The sequence below is a fragment of the Nematolebias whitei genome, chromosome 11, assembly GCF_014905685.2.
Source record: "Nematolebias whitei isolate Nwh7 chromosome 11, NemWhi1, whole genome shotgun sequence".
Lineage (NCBI taxonomy): Eukaryota > Metazoa > Chordata > Actinopteri > Cyprinodontiformes > Rivulidae > Nematolebias > Nematolebias whitei.
In genome coordinates, this window is record NC_056508.1 from 20708587 (window position 1) to 20719296 (window position 10710).

General features: G+C 40.3%; 2 protein-coding genes and 1 non-coding gene across 6 annotated transcripts in view; all 3 read right to left on the reverse strand.

Moving 5' to 3' along the window:
- The window catches only part of ptges3b (prostaglandin E synthase 3b (cytosolic)), a 9051-nt gene extending 3688 nt beyond the window's left edge, over window positions 1-5363 (reverse strand). Inside the window, exons 1-5 of the mRNA XM_037683989.1 lie at window positions 5215-5363; window positions 2853-2966; window positions 2690-2759; window positions 2492-2590; window positions 2121-2210 (exon numbers count right to left, since the gene is read on the reverse strand). Coding sequence (XP_037539917.1) covers window positions 2121-2210; window positions 2492-2590; window positions 2690-2759; window positions 2853-2966; window positions 5215-5216 — 375 coding nt within the window. The 5' untranslated portion in view covers window positions 5217-5363. The remainder of the gene's footprint in view (window positions 1-2120; window positions 2211-2491; window positions 2591-2689; window positions 2760-2852; window positions 2967-5214) is intronic.
- A 3623-nt stretch (window positions 5364-8986) lies between these two features.
- naca (nascent polypeptide associated complex subunit alpha) overlaps window positions 8987-10710 on the reverse strand; it is an 11913-nt gene continuing 10189 nt past the window's right edge. For 3 of the 4 annotated variants that reach the window (XM_037684740.1, XM_037684739.1, XM_037684741.1), the window contains exons 8-10: window positions 9531-9659; window positions 9334-9456; window positions 8987-9099 (exon numbers count right to left, since the gene is read on the reverse strand). In XM_037684740.1, the coding sequence (XP_037540668.1) occupies window positions 9085-9099; window positions 9334-9456; window positions 9531-9659 (267 nt within the window). In that variant the 3' untranslated portion in view covers window positions 8987-9084. The remainder of the gene's footprint in view (window positions 9100-9333; window positions 9457-9530; window positions 9660-10710) is intronic. The other variant, XM_037684742.1, reaches the window with a different exon arrangement.
- Window positions 9171-9245, reverse strand: LOC119417814. The gene has a single exon (XR_005187165.1). It is a non-coding gene; the product is annotated as a small nucleolar RNA SNORD59 (small nucleolar RNA).

Here is a 10710-nt window from a genome sequence, read left to right on the forward strand (position 1 = left end):
GGGGGCTGTTCTTCAAGAGCCCTGCTGAGCAGAAAAAAATGTTAAATTTACTTAGAAAGTACATTTAATAACAGCAGTTAACAAAAGTGTTCACCAATAAAAATTAATGGTACTAATTTAATGAAAATTTACCACATTCTACCGTACTATCCGACTTACGGTCACATGACCTAGATAAGACTGGGTTTTACCGGTAAATCATTTTAAAACAATTTCAGTTACGTAGACGTTTGGCACTGCTCTGTCCAGTGATTATGCTCAGATAGTTATTGTGTTCATTTTGAAGGTATAATGGTTGTAACCATGAGTCGGACTGCGAAGCTTCATGAATACTCGTGTCTTTCTTACAGTCCGAGCGTGCACAGAAAACAAACTAGTCTGTGAAACTCCACCTGCTGGCTGGTTCTTGTACTACAAGAAAGCTGCACATTATGCCGGAGCAGACTGGGGGAAGATTCTGACCATGAACGGTGGATGCCTGCGACTAATTAACCCAGAGCGTCTTATTTATGTACAAAATTATGATTTATATTTAACAAGTGCGGCTTAGAGACAGGTGCGCTTTAAAGCCCAAGAATTACGGTAGCCTACTGCGAATGTGTCAGGGGTTACTGAGAGGGGGAGAAAGCGGGAGACGGGTCTTTGTTATGTTAATGTTGACGATTAAAGAGTGGATACTCACATCAGTGGTGTGATTATTGTGTTTATATATTGCCTGCTTTAGTATTTCTTGTTTTTTAGCAAGTCGAATTGGTTCTTCTCATCCTGAACATTTCATTGTACTGTTGATCTTGTGTTAAGCTGCATATGACAAATAAACATAACCTGTAGGGGTGCACCGATAAATCGTCCGGCTGATTTATCGGCCCAGATTTCCTTAATTTGGGGAAATTGGCAGATACTTGCACGAGAAACCGATTTTACAGATTTTATTAGTTTTAACAACAATTGTCTAAACTTCATTTATATTTCAGGGCACTACCTCATTAAAACAAGTTTGTATTGTTTAAGGGTCTGCTTTTCAATAAAATAATACTAGAACATTGAAGGTGCATTGTGACCTTATAACTCCTGACTGTGTCGCTTATAAAACAAATTCGGTATCGGCAGGTCAGACTTTTTGGTGATCGTCCAGAAAACTGCAATCGGTGCACCCCTAATAACCTGAACCTGAATTCTGGATTTTTTTAATGCCTGTTGCACTTTTATGTTGTCAACTATCAATGTCACCATAAACTGAGATGGCTCTGGCAGGTCGTCCCTGATGCTGCGTTCAGTTCATCTTGGAAGTCTGAACTCCATCTGGGAACGTCAGACCGACCAGACTTGACCGTGTTAGTTACAGAAAACCAGTAGGATTTCTTCATTGTTGTTATCAATGACCAGGTGAACCACCACAAGCACAACTAAATGTATTTACAAACACTGTAGAGATTGACCAATGCTGTTTGAGATAATAACAGAAAAGTCAAAGTCTGCTCTCCAGTATGACCATTCATCCTACCTGCTCCATGCCAGACATCTTTTTCAGACTCGCTGATCTCTGCTGTCATAAAGAACACTTCAGATCATTTAACACCCCCCCCCACACACACACACACACACACCATTTACCAGATCATCTTAATGCAATAGATGAATCTTATTTGTGATTGTTATATTTTTATATTGTGTATTGTTACAATGTTATGAACTTCATTTTATGCCTGCTGCTACGATTCTTTGCCCCCTCAAGGATAAAGTTTTCATTCAACCATTCATTACTGCAGCCATCAACTTCTCAAAAGGATGAGGCTGAGCAGGAATGTTGAGCTTCCCGAGTCGAATTTCCAACTTCATGTCACTTCACTCATTTTATTTTTTCTTTAATTGGGCTTCCAGTTGATTTCTCTGACTTGGGAGAGTCCATTTTCCAAGTAGAAATGGGAAAACGTGGTTTAAGGTGACAACGGCAAACGCATTACTCCATCTTGAGAGAAACTCCTCCTGATCTGTTTGCTGTCACTTCTTCCCGAGTCATACGGCGGCTGACCGAGAAGGTGGGCACCCTGTATCTGGGCGTTTGGTTGGTGTCGTTAAAGACAACCCCCTCCCCTCCGTTAGAATAAATCCAAACTTACATCTGAGAATTGATCGAAGTTGCCCATTTCCTCTTCTGAGTCATCCTCCCAGTCCTTCCAGTTGTTGAAGTCAACACTTAGCCAGCTCAGCTGTGGATATAAAAAAAAAAAACAGTGTCACTTATACAGAGAAGTATGAGTGAGACACGTTACAAGTTCCACTGAATATAATGGCTGTACGTCTTTCCACTTGCGTCCACAGGTATTTATTCCTTCATGAAACTTCTTAAGACATTAAAAGTTAATTTAGCAGCTCCAGGAAAAAAAACAACAACTACTTTATCACAATAAAATTCTCCATCAGTAAGTTGCCTCATTCTCTTAAAAGAAGATGAATATCCTTTGAATGTAACAGTGTGAGCATGCCTGACCTTAGCCTTCTCTTTCGTTAGCCTTGGCCATGGCTTCCCCGGCTGGGCTTTCCGTAGATAGCACAAGACCGAACGATCTGTGCGTTTATGTTTGGATTGCTGCATTAAGTTGAAGACAAAACAAAGACACGTGATCACCTCTTTAAGAACTCGTAAAAACCTGCAGTACCATCAGCCAAGGCAGTATGAAGTCCTTACACTCTCATCGATGGCATCAAAAAGGTCTATCTCATTCTTGAGCTTCGCATTGTCAGTTCCACCAACACAACTGTGGGCACAAAAAAAAATTGCATTTTATTTGTACTCAGAATTTATCTGTTGACAGGTTTATGACGTAGGACCCAACAAGCGGAAGGCTTACCTGAAACCACATTTTGTTTTATCAAAATTGACTGCAACATCTTTGCTGTCTGCTACACAGAACTCTATAAAAACAGAGTCCCTCCTGTCGTACCACTTGGCAGTTGCTGGATGCCTGTGAAGAAACAACGTGATGAGAAACTTAAGCTCATCCACGCTAAACCTGCATCAATCAATGTTTATTTCTCCTCATCTCTAAAAATAAAAAAACAATTTGAACTTCTGACCTCAGTCAAATTTCTTCAGTCTCATTCATTTTAAAAGTCGAAAGCTGGTTGCAAGAGTTCTGATGCTTGCTCAATAATCCAGGTAAAAAAATCTAACAAGGTCAAGTCAGGTCCTCTGACAGATTCGTCTTTTATCCAAAAGACTTCTTCAGTCTGAGGCACCACAACAACAAACACAGGCCCTGTTTACACGAACACAGCCGCTAGAAACAGCGTTTTTCAGATGTTGACTCTTGCGAAAAACTCGTTTACACAGATTGCATTTGTTGTTTACATGGAAGCGCAGAAATTCAGTCTGCTGTAGTTGCCATGCCATGACATTAGCTGGCGCTCTAAGTTTTGTACCGCCACTTAATGCGCATGTGCGCGGGCACTTGCGAATGTAAATATTTATTTGGAGACTGGAAAGCATCGCCAATTGTTAGGGCTCTAACGATCCATTGTTAGGCTGATGGTCCTCCTTTTACATGCAACTCGCTAGTTCTGGATGTCAGAAGCAAACTGGTGGATCCACTATGAAGAAGGCAATATTTATGAGACTGAGTTTGTTGCAGCTCCTCAGACTGAAGAAGTCTTTTGGATAAAAGAAGAAACATTTCAACAAAGAAGAATCCATCCAGAGGACCTGACCTAACCTTGTTAGATTGCAAGAGTTGTTTTCAGAAAGAGCTTTAATTCTGGTCAGTTTCACAAATATTATACAATGTGTGGTAGTAGCAGAGAATCATCCCAACACGTTCTCTAAAAGTGCCATCTCAACTCACAAGATCACATCAATTACGTCTTGGTCAAAATGATTATAACTTTGTCCCATCTCGTCAAAATGAAAGGACCCTCATTTTCCAAGTCAGGTCATCTAATGAGATGATAAAAACCTTATTGTCTTAAGCGTACACTACTAGACGACAAATTTACCTCATTTCCTTAAAGATATGCTAAAATTGAATAGTTTTAATTTGATATTATTTCCACCTGCCATTGTGTATCTGTTCCTCTCAAACCCAGCCAGTAGAAGCGGATGACCACTTGTCCTGAGCCTGGTTCTGCTAAAGGTTTCTTACTCATGAGTTTTCCTTTCCACTGTCGCCTTCATGCTTGCTCAGGATGAGAGTCTGTGATGGAGTTAAACTCAAAGCAGTCTGCTCCTCAGATAAATAATGTTAAATTATTATTTTTATATACGAATGTTTCTGTTCAGTGCCCTGAGACGACTTCTGTGTTGTGACTTGGTGCTTTAGAAATAAACTGAATTATCAGCTCAAAGAATATCCAGATTATTTTGCGTGTCCTGTCCTACAACTCCATAAAAAGTGAATCTACTGGGATCTGAAGTCTGTTTCTTTCAGTTCTGTAGAAGAACACAGATCACAACCCAGCCCACATCATTTAACCCTTACTGCTGATGTATTTTCATGTCAGCCAGCCCTTTCAGGAGCGTACCAGAGAAATATCTGTGAACTCAAGCATGACAAGTCAAATATACCACGTTTAATTTGAGTCACCCTGAATAGTTAGAATTAAAAATCAGTTTAATAAATGTGGCTGAAGACAACTATATATGAATGTAACTTCCTTTTATTAAATTGAACACCAAACACTTCAGTCTGAAGAAGTTCTCTCAGTATAAATTAATCTGCATCATTAATGTGTAGTTTCTCTGCTGACCCCCCCACAAACCATTAAAATAAAAAACAAGTGAAAACTACTGAAAATCACTCGACAACCTAAAGAACTGGAGCCAAAGCCCACAAGAGTACAAAGGGCGTATTTTAGCCGTTAGGAGCCCCAGATTATTTAATTCGTAATGTCGCTCTGGTGTTAATCTGATAGCCCGGTCCCGGAGTCTCGGTGAGCTAACGAGGCTAACAAGGTCCAAACCACGCGGTGGCTCAGAGACACGCCGAAAACAAGACAACTTTTCAGCCAATGTCGGACAAACCACAACATATCCACTACGCTGCGCCTGTTTTCGCCGGCTCTTTAAGTAGGAGAGTTAACATTTTCAGGCTCTGTTCACCGAGGCAAGGCCAGCCTCTCCCGCCTTTACAGAAAGCGTGTTGGACGGGTGAGGACTGTTAGCTAAGCGGACCGTACCGCCGCACTTTTCTTACGCCGCGTTTTCCGCTTACGACTTACATATCTCCGGGCGAAGTGAGCTTCTTTGTCGCAGGTAAACCACTCTTGTGATAATAAGGGTCGAGCCTGTGAAAAGGGAGACGCTCGGCGCACTGGACTTCAAAACGCCTGTAGCTGGACGGCTCTACTCCGGATCTGGTTGCGTAGCGTATCCTGGGTTGAGAATGGGAGGAGTTTACGCACGCGGAAGGACCCAGACGTTTCTAGAGCTTTCAGCCACAGCTGCTCGAGTTGAGCGAGATTAGCTGCTGCTCCACGGAGAACGTGAGGGGATAAACTAAACTAAAACCTTTTATAAAAGCACACTAAAAGAAACAAAGTGCTCAGTACGTGTAAATAAAACTAAAGGCATTCAGTCTAAGATGACAAATAAAGTCTCATATATTCAACAAAGTTCAGTCAGGTCATCTGAAGGTTTTTTTTTCCCTTTTTGGTTGTTGAGACGTTTCGTCCTTCATCCAAAAGGACTTCATCAGTCATCAAAGTCCTTCATATTTCAGTAAAATAAAATCAGCCGTTTCTCTATTATATTTCTAAACGAAAGTTCGTCACGAATAAGAAAGTAAATTCAGGTGGAACTAGATATAAAGTAGAAAAATAAAAAAAATAAGCATCCTGAGTGTGTTAGAGGAGTTTAAATAAACATCAAAGTTCACCCTCAATAATCCAGGTAAAGAAAAATCCAACAAAGTCCAGTCAGGTCACCTGAACGTTTGTTGTTGAAATGTTTCGACTTTCATCCAAAGGACTTCATCAGTCCGAGGACCAACAACTCAGCACACTCATAGTGGGCCAACCAGTTTGCCGTTCTTGTTCTAACTTTGTTGGATTTTTCAGGTCTCTTGTAAATGAGTCCGTGAGGCTCAACGGGATTAACCTGTATAAAGGTTGAATGAATTATTGAGTTATTTGAACACTTTGGCCATGGCTGCCTCAGAGGAGTCGACGGGGAGAGAGGGGGTCGACTCCAGAAACCATCTTACCACCAGCACACTGGTTGGCCCACTATGCAAGTGTGCCGCTTGTGGGACTGAGTTTGTTGTGGCTGGCTCCTCAGACTGATGAAGTCCTTTGGATGAAGGATTAAACTTTTCAACAAAAAAGAAACCGTCCAGAGGAACTGACTGAACATTGCTGGAAGTTTTTTTTTTTTTTTTTAACCACAACAATGAAGTTAATTTTTGCGATTTGTAATGCTAATTAAAGACAAAAATATTTATTTAAAATGCGTTTCTTCTTTCAGCTTTTCCCTCTTCAGGGGTCTCCAGTCACCCTCTGTCCTCTGAGGCTTACCAGGTGTAGTTATTGGAAAGGGAAGACACATTTCTAACTTTGCACAATGGCTCATTTTTTCATTCAACTTTTATTTATACAGGTTAATCCCACTGAGCCTCAGGGAATCATTTAAAGAGACCTGATAACCTCACACCCTCTATATCAAAACACATCTACTCATCCACAGGTGATTTGTGCACGTGTATTTGACAAATTGTATGTGCAGAATATTCCTGTTTCTGCTGATCAAAACGTGTAAATGTGAAAAACTGTCCGTACATTTGAAAAACGTGCAACGCTTGGAGATCTTACACCTTGTGATTACTTTTGAGATTAATTTACCTTCATATACATTTTTGGCAACACGACAGCTTAGTGTGTTCTGTCCCCAGGTTGGACCTGGGTCTTTCTGTGTGGAGTTTGCATGTTCTCATGTTTGTGTGGGTTTCCTCCACAGTAAACATGCATGTTGGGCTGCCTTCAGGACCAGATTTCTCTTGCAAAAAGAGATCTGTGATCTCAAAGAGATTTACCTGGTTAAAGAAAAGTAAATAATCTTCTGACAAATTCTATCCTTAAATTGTATACACTCTATTCAGTGAGGAAAATAAGTATTTGAACACCCTGCGACTTTGCAAGTTCTCCCACTTAGAAATCATGGAGGCGTCGGAAATTTTCATCTTAGGTGCATGTCCACAGTGAGAGACATAATCTAAAAAAAAAAATCTGGAAATCACAATGTATGATTTTTTAAAATAATTTATTTGTGTGTTACTGCTACAAATAAGTATTTGATCACCTGCCAATCAGCAACAATGCTGGTCCTCAAAGACCTGTTAGTCCACCTCCACTCCACTGATTATTCTAAATTAGAAGCACCTGTTTGAGGTCGGTAGCTGCATAAAGACACCTGTCCACCCCACACAATCAGTAAGACTCCAACTACTAACATGGCTAAGACCAAAGAGCTGTCCAAAGACACCAGAGACATTGTAGACCTCCACACGGCTGGAAAGAGCTACGAGACATATGGTGAAAAAAAGATCAACTGTTGGAGCAATTATTAGAAAATGGAAGAAGCTAAACATGACTGTCAATCTCCCTCGGACTGGGGCTCCATGCAAGATCTCACCTCGTGGCGTATCAATGATCCTAAGAAAGGTGAAGAATCAGCCCAGAACTACACGGGAGGAACTGGTCAATGACCTGAAGAGAGCTGGCACCACTGTTTCCATGGTTACTGTGGGTAATACACTAAGACGTCATAGTTTAAAATCATGCATGGCACGGAAGGTTTCCCAGTTTAAATCAGCACACGTCCAGGCCCGTCTTAATTTTGCCCATGACCATTTGGATGATCCAGAGGAGTCATGGGAGAAAGTTATGTGGTCAGATGAGACCAACATAGAACTTTTTGGTCTCAATTCCACTCGCTGTGTTTGAAGGACGAAGAATGACGCGTACCATCTCAAAAACACCATCCCTACTGTGAAGCATGGGGGTGGAAGCATCATGCTTTGGGGGGGTGTTTCTGCACATGGGACAGGACGACTGCATTGTATTAAAGAGAGGATTACCGGGGCCATGTATTGTGAGATTTTGGGGAACAACCTCCTTCCCTCAGAACATTGAAGATGGGTCGTGGCTGGGTCTTCCAACATGACCATGACCCGAAGCACACAGCCAGGAGAACCAAGGAGTGGCTCCGTAAGAAGCAGATCAAGGTTCTGGAGTGGCCTAGCCAGTCTCCAGACCTAAACCCTATAGAAAATCTTTGGAGGGAGCTCAAACTCCGTGTTTCTCAGTGACAGCCCAGAAACCTGGCTGATCTAGAGAAGATCTGTGGAGGAATGGGTCAAAATCTCTGCTGCAGTGAACCTGGTGAAACACTACAGGAAACATTTGACCTGTTACTGCAAACAAAGACTACTGTACAAATATTAACTTTGATTTTCACACGTGTTCAAATACTTATTTGCAGCAGTAACACACAAATAAATTATTTAAAAAAATCATACATTGCGATTTCCAGATTATTTTTTTAGATTATGTCTCACAGTGGACATGCACCCAAGATCAAAATGTCAGACCCCTCCATGATTTCCAAGTGGGAGAACTTGCAAAGTGGCAGTGTGTTCAAATACTTATTTTCTTCACTGTACATGCGTGAATAAAAATTGCAGGTTGCAACTGACTGAAAACATAAGTAAATAAATTTTGTTAATACTAAAGAAATAAACCCATTGGTTGTCCTTATACATTATAAAAACAACAGTACAACAGTTTGAAAAGTTACTGGATTTTGTCCAAACATCTCATCCGTTAAGAACATTGTATGTTAACAGACGAGATGTTTGGACAAAATACAGGGTCATGTTTGGAAAACTCAGCTGTTTCTGAAACAAGTTGTTGCAGGTTTAACACTTAACAGGGATTAATGATACCAATAAGCAAAAATGACTCCTGTTTCCAATAAGAACTGCCAAAAGACAACATGTAATTTCATCAACACACAAATTTATTTCCGTCTTGGGTATAAATTGTATAAACGAGCTTAAATCAGCAACCTTTCTTTAACTCTTCGACTGGGTCCCCTTACATCGTCAACTCCTGCAACACAACAGAAAGTACAGATCAGCACAGGTTCAAAAACTTATTTTGATACAGCTGTTAAAGGTTTTTCTTCTCAGGACAGAAATGTTGACTTCAGTAAACTCAGAAGAACGAAAGTCACTGTATTTCATCATCACAGAAGAGTTAGGATTGATCTCTGATAAATCACATAATCTCTGGCTGAATATAAATAATCTTATAATCACATTTAAAAAAGCTACAAAATCTCACCATAATAGCATTGACAATGTCGTTGTTGTTGTTTTTCAGGGCGCGTACAGCCTTTGCCCGCGACACGTTGGCTTGTGACATGACGAGTTCAATGTCCTTGACCTCAACTCCGGTCTCATCAACCTATAAATTTAATAAAGGTTGAGATTAACATTTTACAACTAAAGTTGTTTCACTTGAGTTAAATCCTTTATTACCTCCTCTTCTTCGCTCTCCTCCTGGACTGTGGGCGTCTGTGTGTTTTCCTGGATGTTTGATACGTTTTCTCCTGGTACCTTGAACTTTTCTGCAGCAGCCAACTGAGCTTGCTGGGAAAGATCTTCGATCTATGGCACAAAAATATTGTAAAACAACAATCAGTGCATGATTTGGCATTAACTATTGGAACATCCACAACACCCTTACACAGTCTTAAAATGTTTTTGTTATATATAAAATAATTTAAAAAAAGCAAGAGTATCCATCCGTACAAGACAAAAACTAGACAAATTGCATTTCCTGTGAAAATGCAGTGTGAATGCTTATTACAGAAGAACTTGCTGAAAAACAGCTGAAATTAGCACAAAAAACATGCTGAAATGTAGCCAACATGGAAGAACAAGCCTAAATTAGCAAAAGTTGCTGAATTAGATGTAAATAATGAGACATAAGCACAGAAATGAGGAAATTAGCTAAAAAAAAGTGAAACTAGCAAAAAATACATGAAAAGTAGCTGAAAAAGTAGAAATAAGCTTAAACTATCAGAAGGAAGTGAAGAGCTGAAATGAGCTAAAAAAATGTGGAATTAGCAGAAAAGGATAAAATTAGCATAAATGTAGCTAAATAGTAGCTGAAACAGAAAAAGCTGAAACCAGCAGAAAAAAGATGAAAGGAGCATAAGAAGAAATTAGCAGAAATAAGTTAATTAGGATGAAAGAGGCAGAAATTACCACAAAAAGTAGAATACATCTTAAAAACCCTGAAATTAGGAAAAAAAAAAAAAAAAAAAAACTGCTGAAAAGTAGCTAAGTAGGAAGAAGCTTAAAACAGCAGTGTGGAGAGAGCACTTTTTTTGCTGAAGTAGGCTGAAAAAAGTTGAAATTGGCATAAAAAATGTGGAATTAGCTGAACAAGCTAAAATTAGCATAAAAAAAGAGGCAGAAAAAGCAAAATATTTAAAAAAGCTAACGTTGCACCAGTGTTTCCCCTACATTATACAAGCAGGGCGCCCCGCCCCGTCAACAGAACCGAGCGCCCCGTCTACTGAACCCCCCACCTTAACCCCGTCAGCACTGATGTAACGCTAAACTAGTGGCTAGAAATGCAGGTGTGCTAGCTAAAAAGCTAAAGGCAGCCGCTTCCCTCATGCTGAACCCTCACGCTGAACCCCCCCCCCCC